At 40.7% G+C, this 26,021-nt stretch overlaps 1 protein-coding gene across 1 annotated transcript in view; it reads left to right on the top strand.

Annotated features, from left to right (window-relative positions):
• Window positions 1-26,021, top strand: part of GADL1 (glutamate decarboxylase like 1) — a 123,221-nt gene that overhangs the window by 31,018 nt on the left and 66,182 nt on the right. Inside the window, exons 9-11 of the mRNA XM_041003895.1 lie at window positions 2,696-2,812; window positions 6,665-6,729; window positions 7,048-7,129. Coding sequence (XP_040859829.1) covers window positions 2,696-2,812; window positions 6,665-6,729; window positions 7,048-7,129 — 264 coding nt within the window. The remainder of the gene's footprint in view (window positions 1-2,695; window positions 2,813-6,664; window positions 6,730-7,047; window positions 7,130-26,021) is intronic.

Raw genomic sequence — 26,021 nt, 5'->3', positions numbered from 1 at the left:
ATATTGTCCCACCATCAGGAGACCTCTGTGTCTCTTCCTGTGACAGCCTTGGTCGATGAGGCCCAGCACCATCCCTGGTAAAACCCCCTGCCAGCCTCTAGCCTCATGGATTTTGCGACCACTGATAACCATCATCCACATCTATTCTTTTTGCAAAGGGATGTTCTAATTCATTCTTGCACTCCTTCCTGTACATCGGCAGACATTCTACTGTAAAGAAAAATGTTCCCTCGTCTCTGTGAGATTTCCCTAAGGAAATCTGCTGGCAAGACCGGATCAGTGTTATATTCTTCCCCTTCATTTAACAATTTTCAAAATAGTGAGCGAGTTGCCTGGCATCCTCTTAAGAGAATCCCCACCCCATTTCCCTCAGCATCATTGAGAATTCATGTTTCTAGTCCGGAGGGTTTCATTCTAGTCATTATCACTTCCATTGCTCACATTGGTTTGCTTCAAGAATGGAAGCGCATGAGACTGGCAAAGTGTTAGAGTTGAGAACCTGAAAACTACATTCTTCTAAAAATGAAAATCACGTAGGCACATTTTTTTAAAAAGAGATTTATCTATTTTTATTTTAAAAGCAGTTATACAGAGAGGAGGAGAGGCAGAGAGGAAGATCTCCCGTCCAATGGTTCACTCCCCAAGCGGCCGCAACAGCTGGAGCTGAGCCAATCTGAAGCCAGGAACCAGGAGCTCTTCTGGGTCTCCCACATGGGTGCAGGGTCCCAAGACTTTGGGCCGTCCTCGACTGCTTCCCATGCCACAGGCAGGGAGCTGGATGTGGAGTGGGGCTGCCAGGATTAGAACAGGCAACAAGGTGGGATCCCTGCGTGTGCAAGGCGAGGACTTTAACCACTATGCTATCACGCTGGGCCCACGTAGGCACATTTAAAAGCAGTGCAATGAGGTTAGCTTTGCTGTGACCCCTCAGGTTTCTTTTAAGTCTGCTAACACCTGAACCTACATTCACCGGAGACAAATCTGACATACATTGTGAAATAATGGGATGTGATGAAGAGTTTATTTTTCTCAGTCACTCCAGACGCAATTGTTTCCAATCATTGTTTTCTCTCACTTTATCTCAGACAAAAGCAATGGTACATTACATTTTGTTTTTTCCTGCAGAATTGAACTTCTTGACCAACAAAGTTCTATTTAAAAACTGTTGAGCAGTGACCTTTATTCAATGTCATTCCAAAGATCACGGAAACCAGAAAACATTCATGTTTCTGAAGTACATTTTTTTAAAGGATTTATTTTTATTTTTATTGGAGAGGCAAATTTACACAGAGAAGGAGGGAGAGATCTTCTATTCGCTGGTTCACTCCCAAAACAGGCAAAATGGCTGAAGCTGAGCCGACCTGAAACCAGGAACCAGGAGCTTCTTCTGGCTCTCCCACCTGGTTACAGGGTCCCAAGACTTTGGGCCATCCTCGACTGCTTTCTTAGGCCATAAGCGTGGAGCTGGATGGAAAGTGAAGCAGCCAGAACATAAACCAGTGTCGATCGGGGTACCAGCACTTGGAAGAGGAGCATTAGCTAGTTGAACCAACACACCAGCCCCTCTGAGGATGTACAAGGGCAAGCTACATTGACCACTGACTTTTGAAGAGCTAGTTTAATATTTATTTATTTTTATTGGAAAATAAAATAAGAGAGAGAAGGAGAGACAGCCAGAAAGATCTTCCACGTGTGGGTTTACTCCCCAAGTGGCCACAACGGTGCTCCGAAACCAGGAATCAGCAGCTTCTTCCAGGTATCCCCCGTGGGTGCAGGATCCCAAGGCTTTGGGCCATTGAGGGGCCACTTTTGTGACTGCTTGAACTAAACTTTCTTGGAAAACATAACTCGATAGCAGCTTGCACCCATAGTTTCAGCCGAATTATCTCATTTACATCAGGAAATATAGGAACAGGAAAAAAAAAAAAACCCTGAAAGGTCAAATCCAGATTGCAAAACTTTAATTTCTGGACCTGATATTTATAGTGAGAATTTTTTTAAAGGTGAAGAAAACTCATTAATAGGTTATAATAGCTTGCCTAGGTATTTTCTCACCGTTGTCAGGATGCCATATAGTTTATGAGGAAAAGCCCAACCATTAAAGACATCATAAATGGCTTTAGTAAATTACTTTTTCTATTGGTTTCAATGATTGATGTAAGTCTGATCTCATTTCATTTAGGTCACCACCACAGTAAAGCCACACTCTGGAGTCCAGAGGTAATTGTGTACAGGCAAGAATTTCCAAAGCCTGTGGCTTCCTGGGCGCTCTCTCACCTCCTGGTCTGGCTCTTAGAGGTTTAGGTGGGTTGGATTCCTAGTGCCGCAGCTGTTTTCCTCAATGGCAAATAGATTGAGGGTGTGCCATCACTTTAATTTTTGCCTAGTGAAGTTTAGCCGTGTTAATCTGCTATGCTTGCTCTGTCTCACTTTCTACTGAAGAGTAACAGCTCTCTGCTCCAGGTTAGTTAAATGGAGTGAGTTTGGGTCAAACACAATAACCTCTGAGAGTAACGAACATAAAAACACATTGCAGGGACAATGTACTTTAAGAGACACTGAGAGGAAAAAGATGGCTCTATGCTCACTGGAGGGAAGTGATTTTACCAGCAGCCCTTTTTGTTGACCAGCCTACTACTGGACAAATTTTAGAGTGACAATGACAATTGTCTTTGTGTGTGGATCCTTCTCACAGGGAGCGGCACCATTTCTGGTCTGTGCCACCTCTGGCACAACTGTGCTGGGAGCCTTCGACCCTCTGGAGGACATAGCTGACATCTGCGAGAGACACGGCCTCTGGCTTCATGTGGATGTAAGTGGATCTGTGTGTACACATGTGTGTGTCTCGTTTCTGTAGCTTTGGTAGGAAGTTTTCCATCAGAAATTAGATCTGAGGCCCCTGCTAGCGTTAAAGTGTTTCTAAATTGGGATAAATAGTATCAGATATCAAGAAGACTCCCAAAAGTCATGTTGATTTTGGTTTAGTTTTCCGGGTTCCATTGACAGTTTCACTGCTGTAAATAATCTCCTGCCCCGCACCCCCACACCCACCCTGGTCCCCTCTGGAATCTACTGTTGTTGAGGCAGTGCGGTTTGAGGCATACATTCTGATTATGTAATCAAGAGGCTGAGATTTGGGATTCTAATCTGCTTCTGCATCATGAGCTTGGTCCTTTGGGTGACAGTGTTCATTTGTAAAGGCGTCGGCAGATGTGGCCTATAAAGTATCTTCTAGCTGTAAAATATGATTTCAATCAGCCAGCAACTGCAAAATCTACCTTACATAATTGCCTCCTCTAATTAAAGTAGGTTTTATCTAGATCTATTACAGATAATGATTTGAGAGGGATGGGTAAAACTCATATTCTTCATAATTTTGTAACTTGATGGATTGGATTTCTTCCCATTAATTCTGTAAGTCCTGGGGTTTTCATAATTCATTTTTCCTTCAAGATTATTTTTAAGAATTCTACTTACCTAGAGCCGGAAAGTTGAATTCAGCGCACCATGAATGCTTGTTTCGAGTTCGGGGCTTTTTATTTCCATGTTTCTTTCCCCTCCCCGCTTGTTTTGGGAGACCAGGAGCTAATTAGTTTGAATCAAACACAGACCGGAAAAGGAGCAGTTGAACTTGTTGATGAGATATTAGGAAAGCTTGCTCCGGCAAGCAAATAGTTCAGATTCTCCTTATTGGAAGAAATGCCTTTTAACGTGCAGCAATAGAGGTAACTGCGCCTTTGGGAGTGTCACCTCCATGCAGGGTCATAGCTTGAATGATTTTACCCTTTCAAATGTCATGTCTATGATTTCCTATCAAAAAGACTTTTCCACAGTTCAAGATTTTCATTAAAGAGATGCTAATATTTGGAAAGCAGTAGTTAGGCAAAGCTCTCTGGAGCTGCAGACTCAATAGCATGTCAGTGTTAATCCTTCAGGTAGATTATTTCAATTTGATTTTAGTATTTGTGTCTGTTCATATTTCAACTTACAGCTCACTGATTTTTATAGATTTAGAAGCATAACAATACATTATGTCCCAACAGATGACGTGAAGTGAGTACTTTTGTAATTCTGGAAATAAGGAGGAAAACTGAAACGCACTAGCAATTATGCTTAAACATTCTACTCTCATAAGCAAAATATCAAATATGGATTAAGTAGTTTATGTAAAACAGAGTAACTATAGTGGTTTCTAAATTAGGAATGAATTAAGAGATTTGGGGAGCTTAGAATTACAGTCTATCAGGGGATGGAAAACTAAGTTTTCTAAAAACTAATGGCTGGAATTTTGTAAAAAATCTTTTATCAGAAAATATTTTCTCATATTAAATGATTCTGTTTTTGAGCGGAGTAGGCATCAACTGCCTAAAATGTCAGACTAAATTTGACCACAAACTTCTCTGACCCTTCAAACAAATTAATAAACTCTAACACTGAGAAAATGTTCACATGTGTATTAAAGTGGCACTTCATTATAGGATCCCAGCACAGAAGCCTAGTGGCTAAAATGTTGGGGTACACTTAAATAAGAGACTGATAGAATTATGATTCATTATGAAGAACTACACTATTGTAACAAAACGGGAAAAATCTGATGGGGGGGGTGGGAGTTTGGAAGGAATCCCAGCCTACACAAAATTGTATCACATGATTCAAAATTCAAAATAAAAACATATTAAAAATTCTTTTTTCCTTAGATGTAGGAGGCAATGCTGTTGCCCAGCCACAGTTGCCTGCAGTCCTTTGTGAATTTCAACAGGAGCGGGCGTAGCGAGAAGGGAATTTGACCACAGACTCCAAGGCATGGTTCTTTTTCCAAGGAGTCTTTGGGATTCGCATGCACCCACCCTCACGATGTATCCGAATTCACAAACCTTTGGGAACATGCTGGAGCTGGTGAAGACGAACCTGCCTGTGGTTTCTGGGCTGGGACCAAGGTGGATCGAGTGAGCCTGCTGGGGCTCTGATGCAGAGACGATTTCACTCTTCAGGCCACACCAGGGTCCACCTCAGTGGATGGATTCCTCTTTATCTTGTGCAGCATGCCGATCGACTCTCCTCACCCCGGTTCCAGCCCTGAATGAAAGCATTGTTTTTGAAGGAAATTAAAGGCCACCAAGTGGCTTGTCTTGTACCTTCTCTTCATTGCCTTTCAATAAATTCATGTTTTGTAATATGTTGAGCATCCTGCAGATATTGCTTTCATCTTCCTAATTCAATCTCACCACATCCTTGCCTAGGACAGTGAAATTTACTTCTCTTCTTAAATTAAAGAAAGAAAGGATGCTGTTTGTCTATATCCCAGGTAACTTTTGAGCTCACTTCCTATTTAACAGATTCCCATCACCCTCGTGTGTTCTATTTGGCCAGTTTGCAAGTTTTTGTAGTTTTTTTCCCCCCAATTTGCCTGATTTTACCCAAGTCATCATATTATGAAAAGAGAAGAAATTAACATCCTAAAGTCTGATTTTCATACTTTTGAGACCTTGGAGAACTTGTCTGTAACATTTGAACCTATCTACAAAAAATAGAGGTGATAATAATTGTTTTCTCAAGGAGGAAATTGTGAGGCTTAAATAAAGTTGGAGAGCATTCAACATAGACTCAATTTCTCTTGTCACAGTCATGCATCATTGAGCTATACGCGAAACTTGAAGGTCTGCTAGACATACAGGGACCGAACTCAATTTTCCTTCTTTTAAGATTTATTTATCAGGAAGTCGGGGTGGGGGGAGGGAGAGAGGGAGATCTTCCATCTGCTTCTGCACTCCCCAGATGGCTACAACAGCCAGAACTGAGCCAGGTCAGAGCCTGGAGCCAGAAGCCACAGTGAGTGTAAGTGCCCAAACAGTTGCGCTATTCTCCACTGCTTTTCCAAGGTTCTCAGCAGGGAGCTGGATTAGAAGTGGAGCAGCCAGGACCCAACCAGCTCCCATATGTGATGTTAGTGTCACAGGTGGCACTTCTACCCACTGTACTGCAATGTCAGTCCCATTTATTTTGGTATTGCTTACATCAGTTCCTCATTCCTTCCTGTTAGCACTATGAGATTTCAGCTCTCATCTTTCTCTCCTTGCTCCTCCTTTGCTCATTGAAATTACCTCTGTAATAAATAACTTTCTGATGTCCAAGGCATCCTCTCTCTCCTTCTCTTACCTTTGATTTATCTGTATTTATTAGAGTCGTTGGGATAAAAAAGATCTAATTTTTTCATTAACTGATATGTTCCCACTTAGCTCCTCCAAGTTGGCTTAGTATCTGCCTTGTTCATGATATTCATCTTTCAGTACATAGAAAATGAGCCTACTACCCTGAGTTGTCCTTATAGAGAGTTTATGGCAAATGCTATTATGATGAAGCTGTTTTTGTTTTAGATCTTAAGCATCCAGAGAATGCATGGACTGTGTCCATTTAATCCCTTTTCACTTATGTGCAGCTCAATTTGTTACTGTGTCATTGTATCTGTGATGTATAGAGTTCCGTTGTAAGGATTTTTGGGGGACTTACCTATGCTGACAAAGTGATCTAAACTTGCCCAAGCGCCAACTAGTTAACAGGACATAAAACCAAATAACCAACTATATAAAACGAAGGCCTTGTGACAGCTCCCTGGTGAACAATAATAAAATAACACTGCTTACTGTGTGTGTAACTGTCTCAACAGGCTTCTTGGGGTGGTTCAGCGTTAATGTCCAGGAAGCATCGCGAGCTCCTCCGTGGCATCCACAGGTAAATGAGGTTTCCAAGTTTGTGGTTAGCTTATATTTTGCCAAAAGAAATTTCTTAGGGTTTTTGCCGTCCAAGTGACATTTTGAAAACAGACAAAAACAAAGCCATTGTTTTACTTAAAAACAACAAAACTCTAAAACAACCCACCCCCCAAATATTCTCTACATCCCCCCTAATTGTTCAAACAAGATTCCTGTAGAAGAGTGGCATGTGTGCGCATACTCCCAAGGGATACTGTTGTTGTCCATCCGCTCTCCATCCTTAGAGACCAAGTGAGACTCCTTCCTGCTCTGTCCCTTTCTTTATGTCACACAACAGGGCGGATTCAGTGGCCTGGAACCCACACAAGATGCTGATGGCTGGAGTCCAGTGCTGTGCCCTCCTTGTGAAAGATCACTCGGTGAGTTTTCCTCCAGAACCCCTGGGCTGGGAGGTGTTCAAAGTATTTGCTGAGGGCTCCTTTCCCACCTTGCTTGGCTGACCTGGTGTACATTCAAGTCTTGGGGAAATGCAGATGGCCTTGAAAGAAAAGATGAATAAGTCCAGGTAAAAGATCAAGTGCTTCTGCTCAGATCATTTCTAGGATTTGGTTTCTTATTACGTAATCTCATTAGTTATAGCAACATGGTCTCTCCCGCCCTCATTTGGATTATATTTTAAAACTCTGTTTTAAATGTTGCCAGGATTTTTTTTTTTCTCTTTGATGAAGTCTGGGATTTACGTTATCTTGAAGCTGCTGTTGCCGAGAAAGCTGAACAGATGTGTGTCATACATTAAATTGGATGCTTAATATGCTTAGCTCAGGCTTAACAGCCCGTCGCTGGGGGAAGATGTTACTTCAGGGTTGATCATGGAAATTGATTGATTAGGGGATTGATGGTTTGTCGCTCACTTTGGGAAGAGTTGGGGAACAGTCTGGGTTTTTGTGAAGTACGAGATCTTTGCTGAGATCTTTCTTGGCCAGAGGTATAAAGTGTGCATTTCCCGTGGGTTAAATAAGGATTCTGGTGGGCAGTGGCCCAGGCTGGGAAGTGCTGCTTCATTCTTAGAGATGCCTTCCTAAGATCTGTGTTCAGTGTGTGGGTGATCTTTCTCAGCCATCTGTTTACATTTTTTTTTCCCTCAGGGGACTTCCTTTGCCAATGGTAAAGCCACTTTTTCTGTCTTTAAGGAACTTTTATTTCAAATGAAAAGTGTGTTTAAAATTAATCCTGCAAGTGTGAATATTTACAACTCTTATAAAGAAAACTCTCAGTGATATTTGTAGTATCATGCCCCATGTGTTTTGACATGACCACCCAGAATATCTGCCAGAAACTGGGAACAGATTTTTTACCTCTTAGAATAGCCAGTCACAGGTGTGTGAATTTGCTTCCTTGTATTTTATTATTACATTGTCTGTAGTTAAGTGTATTCAGTAGCATTTAACTTGCTCCAACTTAATTTTTCAACTTGTGGAATAGCTGTGTTTAGAACTGAAGATTGGTATATCATTTGTGAGCCAAAGAACATTATCAATTTGTCCATAGATACAGCGTTGGGATGTTACAGGGATGGAGGTCAATTCAAATTCATTTTGGACTAGAGACAAAAACGCAATGGCCTCAAGCCTCTTTTCTGTGCCATGTATTTTACATTTGCTTTTCCCCTAATCAGCCAATCTGAATAACAAATTGATCTCTTGGCCCGATGCTTCTCAACAGTGGAAAATTTAGAATAAAATGGTTATGGCTACTCTTATAAATAACTTATTAGTTATTAATCACTTCTTGTTGAATGGTATTTGAATGATTTAGTTGAAAATCTATTTACATTTATTTACTTAAAAGGTAATCGATGCTTTTCTGGATCATATAACTCCTTAACAGGGGCAAAAGGATAAAAGCCTCTTCTTCCTTCCTTCTTTTCTTCTTCATTTCTCTCTCTCTCTCTCTTCCTCTCTCTGTCTTCTCTTTTCTCTCCTGCTTTCATTTCCTCATTAGAATTAGTTCTTAGATCCTGATGACAACAGTGATATTCATGTCTACTGCTAGGGCAGGAATTAGGAGAATTTCATCCCATGAGTAAAGAACTGAACACTTTCAAAGAGTTGTCTAACATTTTATGATGTTAAGGCATGAGATGTGAGCTATAGCAATCAGTTTAGGAATGTTTGTGCTGGCAGTTTTCTGATTTGTCTGTTTGTATTCCGTGCCTCTGTTGTTCATGTTCATTTGTTCATCCCTTCAACTGACTTTAACTGATTTATGCAGGCCAGGCACTGCACTGATTCAGTGACTAAGGACGATATCCCCCGTGATCAGAGCCTACGGTGCATCTTTAATTATTTAATTGCTATTTTAAAAAGTTCACTGAAGAATGGTCGGTTCTGTTTATTACAAAATCAGCAGCCATTCTGGCTTCCCTCTCTTGGACATATCCTATTTCTCATTCATCCAACCTCCCTGTCAGTCACCTCAGGACACTGACCTGGCTAAGGTGAAGTAGGGCATATGTGGTGGGGACTTTTGTGAAAGATTTTACACTCTCATGGAAATGATATTCACACAAGGTGAGTTTTCTTCCCCTTTATTCTACCTTGAATGCAGTTGTTTCAGAACATAATGCATAGGGGTAATCTAAAAAGATGTTCACTTAAAAAAATGAAATGCAGGGGAGCCAAGAAGGGATGTGAGGTTAACACTTGCAGTATCCAAGCAAGAGTTGGCAACAAGGGAAATGATCGAATGTTGTGAAGAACAAGATATATTTCAGCTGTCAAACAGACATGATTGAATTACCAATTATATATGGGAGACAAGGGAAAAGACGGTGCCATGGTTGACTCCCTGATTACTAATGCAACAGCTAAGTGAAGGATCCTATTTAGGGAGCTGGAGTTCACTAGAGAAGGAAAGGACTGAACAATAAGATCTTTATTTTACCCATTGACATGCTAAATTTGAGATCTTAATGAAGTGTTCAAGTGAAGATGTCACACAGGCAGTTGACAAATGGATGGAGTTTCGGAAAAGCGCCTGGCTGGATAAGTTTAATGCAGAATTGCTGACGTGAAGATGATAGGTGAAGTGAGAGGAGGGGATTGAGATAGTCAGGGGGAACTTGGAAAGGAGGCTTAGAGTATAGACCTGCAGATCCTCAAAGCACAATGACAGTACAGAAGTGAAGGAATGCCAAATCAGAGGGACCAAAGAGGGAGCACACACACCAAGAGAGTGACGCCAGTGAAATCCAGAGGGGAACACACGGGGAACAGCAAAAGGAGTGTGTTTTCCTCACGCATCAAAAGGTGCTGGAATTTTACAGGTAAATTTATGTTTACGTATGAAATGACATTGCTAGGAGAAAAGTTGAGACATTTAACCAAAATTTCATATGACATAAGACCCATTAGAGAAGTAGACTCCTATGCCCATGGAAAACTCCTATCCGTATGGATTTTTATGAATGTATGTCCCTGTAGACAACAGCTCTGATCTACTAGTAGTAACCTGGGGGAACTTAGCATGGCCTGTCTGTTCAGATTCTTATCCACCTGTCTCCCCCCCAACGAGGTGTAGTGCAGGAATCATCTCCGAAGTGCCATGGGCAGAGTATTCTGACCTCACCCTCAAAAATGTTATTCAAAATGTCAGTGACTTTCACCCTACATGGCACAAGTTAAACATCATCTCCTCAGTTGGGGACTAGTGGGACATTGCTGTCTCCCCATCATTCTGTCTCAGACTGTTCCTTGTTGCCAAAAAGCATGATTTTCTCATTGAATGCCTTTCTCACTCTCACATAAGCTGTAGAACAAGGGGACTGTCATTCTTCTCATCACCATGTCTCAATGCATACCACATACCCATCAAAAATGGAAAAAATATCACTAAAACTTTATTTTACAAATCAACAATTAAGTTCGCTAGAAGTTCCCAGAATGCCTGCATTCATGTCAGCAATAACCAAGAGTTTTTATTCTACCCCAAATAGTTCTTTTTGAGTGCTCCGAGGTGTAATGATTCAAAAATCTGGCTGCCTAGGTCCTAGCACACGGTTTGAGTGTACCTTCAGCAGTAGCTGATGCATACTGATTTTAAATCTGAACATATTCCTTCAGTTGGTATTAAGGTATAAACTCAAACAAAGGCAAAGTAATAAAAAATACTGCTGTGAAAAAATGAATTCCCCGGTTTGTACATTTATATCGCCGAGAGTCACAAGGCTGTTTTTAAGATTGACAAGCTGGTCATGTTTGCCTTTTTAATTTCCCGTGTTAGTAAAGAGGGCTGCTTCAGAAACAAAGCCTAACTATCACTCTTGAAGTTGTACTATCACTAACCCTCTTGGCATCTTAGGGATGAAAAGAAAATCAAGGGCGTTTTAAAAATCTCTGATGATAAATAGCTTGACTTCAGATGTAAATGCTGGATCTACACCGGCTGTTTTGGATTAAAGATCGTTTTGATAGTTTGATCTAAAATAAAAGGCGATAAACTCTAAGCATCACTTGTAGAGTTGGAGAAAATTCTCAGGCTTGGCGTGTTTGATTTTCAAGTGTTTATTGGAAGGGCTTGTGGACGATAGCTGAGACTATGAAACCTGCTCATCAGAGGCCTCCGAGTATAGATTACTGCACCTGCTTTCTGGTCTTGATTGTCTCCTGGTTTTCACTTCCAAAGCCTTCCCATTCCACCAAGGGACAGAGAGCACCAACGCCAAATTTTTTTCTTAAGTTTTCTTTCTTTAGAAAGACTATGTTGACGTAGAGTCTAAAAATCATGCCTATTTTTGCATTTTTGTTTCAGAAGTAAGTCGTGTTCATTACAGATGAATCTGATAAACATGACCACAACACTGGTACCTTAAATGGCCTTCATGTGCTGACCGTTTCCCAGCGTAGCTTAAATATCTACATATGCATGATACCTCATCTACAAAATGTTTAGCATGCTTTGCTTTTAGCAATCATTTCTGTTGAAGTTACGAATATTACTTCAGGTCAATATGCATTCTATATGCTATTTTTCACATTATTTTTGTTTTGAGTTAATGTCAAAAGAACAGATTTCATGTATTTCATAGGCATAAATACAATAATAAACCCTTTCCTCCTTCGCCCTTGCCCTCTCTCAGTCCCCTCCTTACTTCATTGCTTCTCTTCTTTCTTTCTACCTTCCCTCCCTCCTTCCTGCTTTTTCTATCTTTTTTTTTTTTTTGCAAAGAAATACTTTCAATCTGTTCCATAATCATGGACTTATTTCACCACTAACCAGGGCATTCAACAGATGAAAAGTCGGAAGATCAGCTTCCACAGCAGTACAAAAAGGCTAAAAACAATGATGAAATCACTAGACAGTTTCATTCTTACACAGTATTTTCTGCTCTAGATTAACTACTACATAGCTGAATAGTAACCTATCATTTTGATACACTCTAATTAACTTGACAGACTTATTGCCAGTGAATTCTATGGTTTAAATTTGGAGCTATCAATGTACATATTTTATTACCATCTTTGTGGCCAACTTTTTACATACATTGCTTATTCTTCCTTTAAGGTCGTAGCTAGAAGCGGAGGATCCATAGTTAGCCGTTGTATCTAATTTCTACATTTGTTTCCTAGTTTCCCCCTGGAAAAAAAAAAAGGGCTACATTCTCCTTGTCAGATTTTGAGTGTGTATGTGCGAGTGTGCGTGGACCTGCCAAGTGTTTCAATCTTTGACATCACAGGGGTGTTTAGGTTTGTAAGTCTGACAGACAAGACATTTATATGCTTACCTACATAAGCCTTTCCTGCTAATTTTATCTATCGACATTTATACCTACTTCTTAGGAATCCTCTTTGGCTAGAGTGATGACATGCAGTTGCAGGCTCACTCGCTTTCCAATGTGAGGCCTTTGAGATAAGCAGGCAATTCTTTTCCTCTCCATGCTACAGGAGACTCAGAATGAAAACCTCATTTTTCTTTGAGAAGGAGGAGTGTCAGAAGAAGAGGACAAGCAAGCTCACTCCCTACACAGTCACCAAGCATGCACCCGTAGGCCACACGGGGCCATGCTGAGAATCAAAGACAAAGGAGAGGATGCCACTTCCCAGGGTGGTCCCCCAGGAGGGGACAGAGAAGTGTTGACGGAGCAATGGCACCTGTAAGATTTCATTTCTATTCCAAATGAAAATTCACATTACAAATGGCGACCATGATGTGTGCCATTTTTTAAAAGTGTGCAAGAGAAGAAAGGAGAAAACAAATATCCTCTTGGGGAAACGGGTACAAATGGTGCCTGCTTCTGTGAAGACTCCTTTTCAGCTCTTGTTTTTCTCCACAGAACTCAGCAGTGCCATCAGAGGCTCTGAACACGTTGACTAATCTAATCATCAAAGAGCTTTTTTTTTTCTCCTCATGCCAAAGAACACTCACGCTTCCTCTGTAACTCGTAGATGATAAATTTCTTTAAATGACAGCTTCCAAGCTAATGTAGCAGGAAAGAAGAAGGTGGGTGTTTTAAAACTGATTAGAAGCACGTGACTTCGTGACTGGTGGGAGGAATGTCAACCTCCTGTGCTTGGTGTTGCCCACATTGTTCCATGTGTCTCGAATGTTCCTGTTTAAGGAAAGAGTAGTCTTCCCTGGATTTTCAGCAAGGTTGAGAATTGCACCAAACTGGCAGAACTGGTCAGGTTCTAGATTCATACACAGCAATTTCTTTATTTTATTCTCCCCCCACCTCCCAATTTCTGTGCTATGGACGCAGCGTGGTAGCCTGGTGGCTAAGTCCTTGCCTTACATGTGCTGGGATCTCATATGGATTCCAATGTGTTTACCAGGTTCCCCACTTCCCATCCAGCTCCTTGTTTGTAACCCGGGAAGATAGACAAGCATGGCCCATGGTCTTGGGACCCTGTATCCACTGGCAGGGGGTTGGGGGGGTGGAGTTCAAGGGTGGGGTGGGGCTCTTGGCTCCTGGTTTCAAATCAGTTTGGTTCTGGTCATTGTGGCCGCTTGATTAGCAAACTAGCAGGCTGATTGTCTTTCTTACTGTCCTTTTCTGTGTGGATTCAGTTTCCCATGAAAATAAATAAATCTTTAAAATGTATATTATATATTATGAAAATATATAATATAATGTATATATATAAATTTCTATGCTTTAAAAAATCCAGTAAACAATGGGTAGTTTTCTTTTTTGCAAAGCTTTTGGAGATGTTACGCATCTGTGTGCAGTGTGTATACCTGGGCGCATCAGATTTGATGCTGTGTACCAACAAAAGCCTTCATCATTTCTACTTGCTTTCTCTGTGAGGTAAAGGCTTTCACCTGTTCAAAGTCCTTTAGGTATTTCTCTACCACAGAAGCCAATAACATCATTTTGTAGGATTGATTTGTCAACAATGTCATTTCCATTCATTTTAACAATGGAATTTACCCTTTGTTTTACCTCCATGCTCTCTACAGCAGCATGTATTAATTCAGTTGCTGACTGTGGCTGTGAGACATGCGTTGTTAAATAATCATGGTTGTCTTACTTGGTATCAATCATTAGCTACTCACAGAGGCACACGGGTTTGAATGCAGAGCTTGGCCAGGGGACCATCAGGCCCACTCCACTGGTACTGGAATCAGTCACCCTCATGGTGGATTGTGACTTATTTGAAAACGGAAGGCATCTGAATTAATTCTGTTGTCCCACTTCTGAGTACAAACACTAGCATTTCCTTAATGCTCAAGAAAAATACTTCCTGATGGGCATGAACACTCCAAATGTTAATAGGTTTTGTAATTTTCTTTTTTAAAAGCAAACCTGTGTGTTTCTTTGTTTGAAAAGGAGAGAGAGAGAGAGAGAGAAGAGAGAGAGAGAGAGCTCTTCCATTTTCTGGTTCACTCTCACAACAGCCAAATCTGGGCCAGGAACCAGAAACCCTGTCTGGGTCTTTCACATGAGTGGCAGCCTTCTCGTGCTGCACGATCAGGAACCTGGATGGGAAGCTGGGTTGGACATGGTATCCATGTCCACTGGTGTCACAAGCGGCAGCCTGAGCTGCTTTCCTGCAATGCTGACCGCCTCACCTCCCCCCAACACACAGTGTGAAGTAGCACACCCTTGACTGTGCATTCTGAATGTCCCTTGCTGCTAGTACAGAGGAATTCCTCTTGACAGGTAGTAGGGAAAAGCCTTGTTTGTCTTATCCATGTGGATTGGTGCATTCCTTGCCTTCTCACACTCCTGCTTATGTCGGCACTTAAAACAAGTCTTTAGATGGTGCCAACATTTGGCCTTTTATGTACATGCCTCAGAGGCCAATAATAAATCAGTGAGTCATGCTATCCCTTTTCAGAAGCCATATTGTCTTTCCTCTAGGAAGTTATTTTTATTTTAGTGCCTAATGATGCTATTCTTTATTGGAGACTGGACAAACGGAGGAGGCACTTGCCATCTGAGGTTCCCTGGGTCCTCTGCTGACCCCTTCTAATGAACAGAACGACATTGGCAATCTGTCATTTTGCTAGCAGTGGCTGCTTGGTAGTGTTGCACCCGGCATCTTGGATAACAGTTTCCCAATTTCATCCTTGAGTTCCTTCAAAACTCTTGGGTGACTGCCACCTGGTCCTACTGATGAAGCTACATGTATTTCATCAGTTTGGCTTAGATGAGTTGAGGTTTTGCCCACTATTGGATTTCATATTTTCTGCCTCTCTATTTCTGCTAAACCTCGAGGGTGTATGAGTCTCTCGAATACCATTCCAGGTGAAGAAGACACTATCTTGCAGCCATCCCAGAATGGAATCTCAACCTTGCTTCTGTGTCAAACATCAAAGAAGATTAAGACTTACTAAGAAATGAATCAAAAGGGGGAAAAATAACATTTCAACTTTTTGTTCTTTGGTCCTTTCTGATTCAACAAAACCATTAGCCGAAAGAGTGCTGGAAAGAGGATTCTGTTTGCAAACTGATTTTTTCCAGTCACTGTTGTGACTCCAACTCATCACATATCTTTAAGATTTATCAATGTTATTGAGCAGTCTGATAGTTATTTTTATTTTTATGCTATTTATGTGAATGCATCACAACCTGTTTGTTCATGCTTTTTTATGTAAATTTTGGTTATTCCTGTTTCTGGCTTTTCCAAAAGGCTACTATGAGTGTGTGTGTGTGTGTGTGTGTGTGTGCGCGCGCGCGCGAGTGTGCCTATCTTAACTGCTTGCTGTACCTCGCAAGTCCCATTTGGGAAAGATTTTTCCTATTGAAGATCATATTTAGGAATTTCTTAATGAGACATATGATGACGTGTGCTGTTACAGTTTGTTTCTTAGAAAATGTCTTCATTTCGTACAGAATTCTGTCATAAAACCTTGATGACATGTACTTAGTTTCTTTCCTTTTGGTGTTTCATCGAAATGTTAACTATTTAATCACCGTTGTTTTGGCTATAAAATAGCCTTTTTTACTAACTTTTAAAATATTTTTGTGCTTTAATTTTCTTCTGTTTAGCTATGTGGATTTTGTTTAACTTATCTGTCTTTAGCTCCGTTATGCTTCATGACACAATGGACATTTCACGAGTTTTGAAAATTCTGCTTCCCCATTGCCTCTGCTTCCCACTGTCTTTAAGTTGCTCCGATTAAATCCAGATGTTCACATCATTTCTACTCTCTGTTTTGTACATTCTATAATTTTGTCTCATTGTGCTCAATATTTTCTGCATTATCCCGTTTCTACCATTTTCCATACTTACAATGCTATGACACATTTAGACAGCAGAATGATGGATTTGTGAGTGTTGCTGAAGGACTAGGCTATTGTGATAATATGGGGGAAAACACCAGGGGAGGAATGTGTAGGTGGATAGGGGAATCCTTTGTGCCTATGCAACTGTATCATGAAAAAGAAATATACCAGATGAGACTTGGCTTGAACTCTAAGTAGCAGGGGTGAGGAACATCCGAATTGATTCAGAATCATTTGAGCTGGTCTACCAAAGCATCCACAGGCAGGAATCTATGTTAAGTAATATGTACAGTAGGCTGATCTTTAAGTTGACAATTTTTTATAACCACAAATGAGGTTATAAACATCCAAATAGCACTTGGCAGAAAAAGGTTCCTCACCCCGATACTAGAGCAAGGGTAAAACAGTCTAAAGTGGAAGTGTATTAAAGGTTTAAATGTATTGATGGATCTAAAGTGGAAAACAATAGTTTTTCAAGAACATTAGCAAATTTAGGACATTGTGTAAACTGGGGCACAGTAGAACATTAATTAGAGGTCAGAATAAGTTAGGTCTAAGTCAAACTGTACTTGATGCTGCATTGACAGAGCAATCTATTTATTGGATCAAACTGCTGTTTGCTATTGGGACAAATCCACTTGATGTAATAACTTAAAAATTTTGCATCTGATAGGCAAGTCTTTCACTCTTTTGCAAATATGATTTATCCCTATCTGTTTATTCTTCCAAAGAATGTTTGGAAAAATCTCTTTTGAGCTTTTTGGTGTGGGGAATAATGAACTGATAGGAGCACCCGTGAGCCCACACTTGCCTTCAGTAAGGATCAATCCATGACTTATGCTGCTCTCATGGGTAATTAATTCCTCCTCTTCCCTGTGCAACTGTGAAACAAAACAAAACAAACAAAAAACAAACAAATTGGAACCAATCATAGACTTGTGTCGTCTTGGCTATGAATATTTCAGTTCTGCAGATTTACATTGGTTTTTGTCAAGGAGAAACTTACATATTTTGATAGGTTAATTATGAATATTCATTAATGTCATTATGGAAACATCTTGTGTGTTTGTTAAAAACCTTATAATTGCTAATGCTGGTATAAAGGAAGCTGTTTTAAGTAGTTATTTATATTTAACTGATTTAGTAGGTTTCTTATTAGTTCTGAGAAAGCCAAGATTTTTACTTACCTACATTGTAAAGAATATATCAGTATAAATTATAATTTGTTTTCCTTCTAATATGTACATTTCATAGTAGTCACATTTACAATGCACTAAATTTCCAAAAGTATGTTCAATAACAATAATAATAAACAGAAAACATTCCTATTTTATTTGTAATTTTATTGAATTGCCCTAAGATATGCATTCTTTATATAATCCTCCCAAGGAATGAGTATTGAATTTTATCTTCTTTTTATCATCTAATGAGCTATATCCATAGTTTCACACACTTAAATATGTTAATGGATTCTCTTCATTACTGATTAACCTCATTTTGTTGCAGTAAATTATTGTTTTAATGTATCGATGGATCTATGTCTTTAGATTTTTGCTTTGTTTTAGTAAGACCGCATTTTTGAATGCCAGTTTTAAAACTTCCTGGTTTCAAATAATTTGCGTAGAGATCACCAATTCTTTGGAATTTTGGGGCAGATGATTCTTTTTTTATTTTTCACATTTTTATTGAACTGTAAGATTTTCCTGCTCTACTTGAGTCACTTTTAGTAACACATTTTTTTTTCAAATATTAAATGCATTTCGTTAACATTCCAAAACATGCTTGAAATTTTAATTTTCCAAAATCTTCTTGGTGTTTCCCTTGGCTGATTTGTTTTGCTAATATTACAGTCTGTTCTCTATGAGAAATCACTTTCTTCACATTTATTTTTCAGGTGACATCCCTATGAAATTTATAGGATTATCATCAATTTTTTCCTTTATATTTTTGTTCTATAAGAATGCTATTTTACATTTGAAGGATATTTGAACCCAACGCCTTAGGTGTTGTTGAGGCATATCCCCTTTTACATTATTTTCTCATTAATCTATAAAAGTAATGATATATAAAAACGATTTTAATTTCACAGTGCTCTAAGATATGTGTGGTCAAGTAATGAACTCAAAAGTGACGATGTTGACCTTTTACATTCCAAGACTGCTTGGAAGAGTATCTGATTATCTAGAAAACATGTTCACGTCCCCTTTCTCCAGTGGAGAAGCCTGTTCTGATATTTAAGGGAGAGAGAAGGGTTTCGAAGAGAAGCAGGTGTTTGATATATGAATGTATAAACAAGAGGGCACCAGGAAAGAATAGAACCTCCCTGTCAGGATAAGGTTATAGGCATTTTAGTCCCCCTTGGCTCAAGTTCTAGATAAGAAGTCAGGAGGCCTCCTCTGGCTCTGTCTCCCACAGAAATAAGGTAGAGTAGAAACTGGAGAGAGAAAGGAAGGAGGTTGCACTAGGAATGGCAGTGTCTAAGGTAGTCCCTGGTTTTCCCGAAAGCTTCAGAGTGTCTGATAAGGGCATGATCAGAAGTGATTGAAAATGAACAGGATCCAAGGACCCTGAAAACAGGGGCAGGAGGAAGGGAGCACGACTCACAGGATCTAATCATCCAAGACTCTCTCCCGTAGGTCTTTGGACTGAGAGGAAGATGAGATGGGCTTGCATGTGGAGCAAGTGTTTTTGTCACTGCAAAACAGCAGTGAGCACACTGGAGAAGCAGGCTTCGCTCCACGGTGAAGGGAAGGGTGCTAGATTCAGCAAGTGCCAAGTGTAGACTCTCTAGCCAAATTTGAATTTAGGATAAACAATATAGACTATTTGGGTGGAAATTTTTCCCCCAAATATTGTATTAAGTGTACCTCACACTATTTCAAATTAATTTATGTGAAATTCCTTTCAACAAGATTCTGTGTATTTTGCTGCTTATTGATTCAAGCAGAGAGACCGAGACAGGCAGAATTCTCCCATCATCTGGTTCCCCCCTCCAAAGCTCGAAATTCCTAGTTCTGGTTCCGACCAAATCCACGAACCAGAAATTCAATCAAGGCTTCTCTTGCGTGAAGCAGAAACTCAGCCATGTGGGCAATCCCGGGATATGCCTCCCAGGGTGTGATCAGCTTGAAGCTGGAAATAAGTCTGGAGTCCAAGTTTAAACCAGACACACCTTTGCCTAGAATACAAGCAGGCTTAAACAGACTGGTGTCCGAACCACGGACCCAAATGCTCACCCCAAATATTGTGTATTTCAACTGCTCATCTTTCTCAGTAGCGTTTGTGAGACTCACAATATTATTCACTGAACAAGGAGAGTATGAAACACTGTCAGAGGGCAAAATCATGATCAATCATATTTCATGTCTGAATGGTCTGAAAATCACTCAACTTCAATATTCTTAGAGTGAGTAGATTAAACCATATATATATATTAGAAATCATGCTAGCCCCAAAGCAACTGGAAACCATTTATGGGTAGTGAAACAAGCCCGTTTCTACTTTTTACTGGTTTAATATTATGAATAGTTTTGCATGAAGCCTGTGAGGATCGAGTGTATTGAAATTATATTTTCACAAAATTTAAGAAAAAAAAAAAAGAACAGAAGGATTGAAGGAGGGAAAAAAAGAGGGAACTATGGCTGTCTTCTTAGACTTGTACCCATGAAATATATGAAATTTGTTCCCTTTATCTGAGCATACATTAAAAAGCAAAATCAAATGTTTTCATACATGCAAAGTGCTGTTGTTCTCAGATTATAACAATTATACTTGCTTTTATGTTTCTGTGGTGGGTGAAATGGTGGGTAAAATATGATAGCTCACTGTATAATGTTTCCTCTGTGTCTGTGAAGCCAGCACAGGCTAGAGCAGACTCTCTGTGTTAATTGCCTATTTATTGTTTTTGCCTCTGGTCCAGCTGGCTGGGGCTGTGGATAGGACAGGCATCAAAGAGCAGTACATGACATCCATGTGTGTGGCAGAAGGAAAGGAAGGGAACTGAACAAAGAGCCTACATCGTGTCAGCTGTACACATCTTCCCTCTCTCACTGGAACAACTTACTTTTGGGGTGCTAGGTTTTGAATTTGGCCCCAGACACAGAAAAGGAATAAAGAGAACAGGTTGTGTCTTCGCATTTCTAGTTTGGTGGCAGTTGTTAGAAAGAAGTTTACAGCTTCTTCTTTTTTTTTTTTTTTTATAGTGCTACTCTCTTTTTAGTACATTTCATTCTGCCCTTGTCATGGAGCAGCACCTGTCACTATTATATGTGTTTTGGATCTTATCTTGGCATATTATTCCACTGTTTTATTACCCCTTGTAGACAGCGCTGCAGTGCGGATTAAACCTTCGACATCCAGTTACAGAAATACCGAGGACCGTCAGGGTTCCTGTGCTGTTTCAATATCCAGCTTGCCAGAGATGCGCTGAAGCACAGTGAAATACACGGCTGTTTTCAGAACTTGAGAGAATGAGAGGTTTATCTATAATAAGGGAAAAAAAATGTTTTCTGCCTGTAAGGTAGCAATATCAAGTGTTAGAGGGTTGCTCTCTCCAACAGATTTTATTTCCCAATTATGAAAGTGATAGGACCCCCTTCACTTTTAAAGTGACTCTCTTTAGAGGAGAGTCGAGGTTTCAAATGATTCTTTTCTTTAAAAGGACTACAATTTGGTACCCATCATCCAGACTCCTCCATCTTCAGCGTTAGAGCACAGGAACGAGTTCCCATTGTTACACAGTGCAGCAGAGTCACAACAGTTCACAAGGAAAAGGACGAAGCTCCAAGCCGCCAATCACAAAATAATGTCAAAGGGTTGGAAATGTTGATGACTCTATGTTGATTGGTATACATGCATTGCAAGGTCACGTGGTAGCTCATTTATATATACAGCTATTATTCATTTGTTTTAAAAAAATGATGATCACTATTCAAGAGAAAGAAATAAAAGAGCGTAGCCATGGAAGTGACTCATGGTGAGGTTAATTTCATGGAGCCATAATCCAAAGTGCATTGTGGAGTCTGATACTGACTCAATAGTGAGTTGATGTGCATCTCATGGCGTTTCACTTCCCTGGATGGGACTGTTTTTGCCAAAGCCTCTGCAGTTCCAGGCATCCCTTGAGCAATGCTGCTTTGATTGTGTTTATCACAAAATGACCAGACAATGGCAGGCCAGATGTGATCACATAGAAGATAGAGTGTCCACATCAGAACACCTTCCTTGGGAGTTGTGAGACAGGAGAGATGGGAGATGACTCCGATCACTAGGGTTTAGCGTGACTCGGGAGCAGAATAGCTCTTGGATCCTGGTGCTGTTCTGGGGAATGCCCTCAGCTGGGATAAGCTTGGGATTGTGTCTAAGGCTTCACTTCATGATGCTACAACTTACAGTCATCCCCTGGTTTCTCACAAATTCGGAATGATCAGAAAGCAAGAATGCGTGGTCTTTGCAGTGTGGGGTAGAGGGGAGCAGTCTGATGTCTGGGTCAGGACATAGGACCAGGGGGTGATGTTCTGGTCATGGAGTTGGAAAGAAATGGAGGTCACCAATGAAGGGCTGCAATGCGAGGTTGAATGTTCATGTTCCTGCATACACATTGTTTCTACTGAGGAGAAAACCAGACTTTTGTCTTGTTCTTTCTCAAAATTCAGCTCAAGCATCCAGTCTCCCAGGGGCTCTTTGTCTTTTTTCATGCTGCTACAATAGCCTGCCATTTGCTCAACCCAAAACACAAAGTCTTGTGATAGTGAGACAGCTGGCCTGGAATCTGGATGGGACTGGAAGCTCCTTAACTGTTCTTATACCCAAGATAGGCCTGGAAATCTTAGCGGACAGGTGACCGTGTAGCTGAACCTAGTAACCCATTTAACATCTGTAAGCAATCCCATGAGGGAGGGATCATTACGCTGCCAACTGTACAGATGAGAACCCTGCTTACAGAAAGTGTAAATAACACTCCCAGATTCACAGAACTAGGAAGGGACAGGACTGGGATTCAAACCCATCCAGGCTCACTCTGTAGTTCATGCTTTTAATCACTTAGTTTAGACATTCCAATAAAGATGGCAACCTCATTTGTTATCTGAAATGATGAACTTTAGAGTTGCAATTTTTATAGAGAAATAGCAAATGTAAATGTTAATGTTTAGGAAAAAATGTGAGTGTTTACTCTTTTAAGGAACAACACAAAATAACATGGAGTTGCTGATTTTACTAATCCTCATTCACTCTGTCTACCCAATCTGGCTGTTCAAGCTGACTATCTGTTTCATCCCCACACTCTTGCCGGTGGGTTTGTCCTTTGTGGAATGGAGCTCCTCCTCCCCAGGATTTGCAGTCCTGGCTGTTTTATATGCACAGGCTTTGCTTGTACCCTTTAGGATGTTTGCAGTTCATCAGGCAAGCGTTTCCTTGTATGGTTTGGAGCTGTAATTTGCACTGAGGTTGATTGGCTGGAGGATCCCAGAAGTCATCTCTTGCCCTGCTTCTAACCCACCAGCGAGCCCTTCTGTGTCCCTTCCTGCCCTCTTCCCTCCTTTCCGTTCCTTGGTCATGGTAGCCTCTCCTTGCTGCTCGCATATAATCAGCTTTCAGTTTGAGATTCATGGCCCTTCGTGCCCCATTATTTCAGCAAGTATCCCAAGCAAATGACAAAGTACAACCTCAGGATGACGGAGAGTGAGCCCAGATCTAACCAGTTCCATTATGGAGTACAGCCTCCTTCCCGATACACACACACACACACACACACACACACACACACACACACACACACACTCCCCACAAGCATGCACAAGCACACACACGTATGTATACATACACACTCGCACACACACATACACACATTTAGGATATAGCGGGAAGGGCAAAAATTAGATATTCTAAGCTAGTGTAGGTCTGGGTCATTTATGTCATTTTTCATAGAAACTCGATGATAGATTTCTCAAAGCAACCAAAAGCAATGGCAATTTTATTTTTAAAATCAAGTATCTCTTTTATTAGCTGTATATATACTGTGTGAAAGATTGAAAGCTTGCCTTAAAGAAAATAAAGGCTACTATCTTACTCTATTTTATGTAGTTGAGAAAAAGAGAGGTGAGCTCGCCCATCTTCTGATGCACTCTCTGAATGGTCTTCATCATGGGAGTAGGCTGGATTAAAGCCAGGTACCTGGAACCCTCCTACCTTTATCTTCCACATGTGAGGTCGGAACCGAAGTGCTGCTTTCCCACCTAGGGAAACAGGAGGATGGCTTGGAAACAAAGTATCCAGGCTACAAACCAATGCTGTGATGTGAGATGCCAGTGTCGCAGGTGGCAGCTTAATATGCGATGCCATAATTCACAGCTACAGCTCCTCTTTTGGTAACTACATGGATCTTGCATGAAGGGATTGAAAATTTGCCTTAATGAAAATAAAATACAATCAATTGCCATTCTTCTCGTTTCCACTTATTTATAAAACTATCTGAGAGGGAGATAGAAACACATACGGAAATTTCTACTTTTCTAATTCACTTGCCAGATGCCAGGAATATCTGGCTGGCACTGGGGTTGGCCAAAGTTGGAAACAGAGAATGCAATGAATATCTTCCTTTTGAGTGTTGGGGACTCAACCACCGGAGTCATCCTCACTGTCAGCCAGGTGTGCACTGGCCAGGTGCTAGAATCAGGAGCTGGAGTTGGGAATCCAAACCCAGGTACATGGCTGTGGGACACTGTTTTCTTAGCTCCTAGGATTAATGCCTGGCCTGGCTGTTCTTTTTCTAATCAAAGAAAAAAGACTCTGGTTCGAAGCTGTTGTGTAGGTGTGTTTACATGTTTGTATCTCTGCAATTTGGAAATGATTATCTCACTGAGTATACAGACCTGTTTCGGCCGTTCAGAGGGGACGTTGGCGTTCACCAGCATCTAGGAATACATCTTCAACTAGGAGATTTTCCTGGGATTAAACGTGATTTAATAGGGATGAATTGATTCACAGGCCTCAAAGCCCAGAAAGATGTGAAATCAAATTCCACTGCTGCTTGAGATCGTCGGGCATGACTTTCTCAAGTCATTTAATCTTTCTAAACCTCATTTATTTTCTCTGTAAAGTTAGACACCACCTACAAAGTAATTTTTAAAAGGTCATGAAAAATGGAATGAAGAGATGTTTATTTTTAGTACAAAAACTGTTTGAAACCCATGCTTATTTGAATGGAAGATGACAGAGTGGGGGAAAAGCAGACAGAAACACACACACAAGCATACACATATTTTATTTGCTCATTCATTCCTCAATTGCCCACAACAGCCAGGGCTGGACCAGAAGCTAGGAACTCTATCCACAACCCAAGATGCTTGGACCATCATTTATTGCATCACCGGCACATTAGTAGGAAGCTGGGTCCTCAGCAGAAGTAAGGCCTGGATTCCAGGCGCTGACACATAGTATGAGTACCCAAGTGTCTATTTAACGTGCTGTGACACAATACCGCTCCAAGTTCCCTACAACAACTATTTCCCATATGGATTTCAGTATTCTTTTGCCTGAAAATGAAATTGTTTCCCTGTTTAAAGCTTCAAATCTGTATTTGTTTGAAAGGCAAGGAAACAGAGATAGAGATTTCGAAACTGCTTCATTCCTCAAATACCCACAGCACCCGAGGATGAATGTGTCCAGTGGAAGCTAAGAGTCCAAACCTCAACCCGGGTGTCCCATGTGGGAGGCAGGCACTCAAGTGCCCGAATCATCAGCCGCTGCCTCCCAGGGCTCCCATTACCAGGAAGCTCGTTCAGAAGCAGAGATGCTCTTGAACCCAAGCATTCCGATATGAAATGCAGGGGGTCTCAGGACTATGTGAGATGCCACCCCCACATGACTTGTTTTTAAACTCCACTTGTCATGAATTATTTGAAGTAGCTATATATTTTGGAAAAGAAAAAGTGCACGTAGTAAATGATATGCATAAGCGTGCAGCATTTTGAGGCACCCAGGAAACACTGAAAAAAAATCTGATTTCTCTTCTTTGGATGTTCAACTTGAGGAATATGTACATATGTATGCACAGAATTTCTCATCTGAACAAATGAAAAAGTCCTTGTCATTTTAGGACATCTCTGTATTACATTAGAAGTCTTTGAAAACAAAACGTTTTTGTCCACTACATCTTTGTTTCTAGCCAAAGGTTTTACCAAGTACTTTCCAATTCATTTTCATGTATTATTTAAGGTTACTTTCCAATAGGATTGCCCGTGGTTATGGTAATATCAACAATTTCCAACAACTCATCAGCGGGATTTATATAAAGAAGAGCACAAAACTTGTGCTTCTGAAATTGCCTTCCTCCACAGCATTTTTCTCTTCTATAAAATCAATCTCCTGTCTCCCCTCCAGGCCTCAGAGGCCAGACCTCTCGAGGATGCTCAAACTCCAAGAAATGCAGGCCAGATGCCTTGCTGTTGTGCGTGGAAAATTCCATTTGAACAGAAACCGGGCCCTCGTTAACAGCATCACAATAAGCTGGACAAAGAGATTGCTTCTGTTAACTACGGTGCTGCTTGAGTGGAATTACTCTTTTAGCCTCAGACCAAAGC

The sequence above is a fragment of the Ochotona curzoniae genome, unplaced genomic scaffold, assembly GCF_017591425.1.
Source record: "Ochotona curzoniae isolate NIBS_2020 unplaced genomic scaffold, NIBS_Ocur_1.0 contig_1302, whole genome shotgun sequence".
In the NCBI taxonomy this organism is placed as follows: Eukaryota; Metazoa; Chordata; class Mammalia; order Lagomorpha; family Ochotonidae; genus Ochotona; species Ochotona curzoniae.
This window is presented reverse-complemented; position numbering and strand designations above follow the sequence as displayed.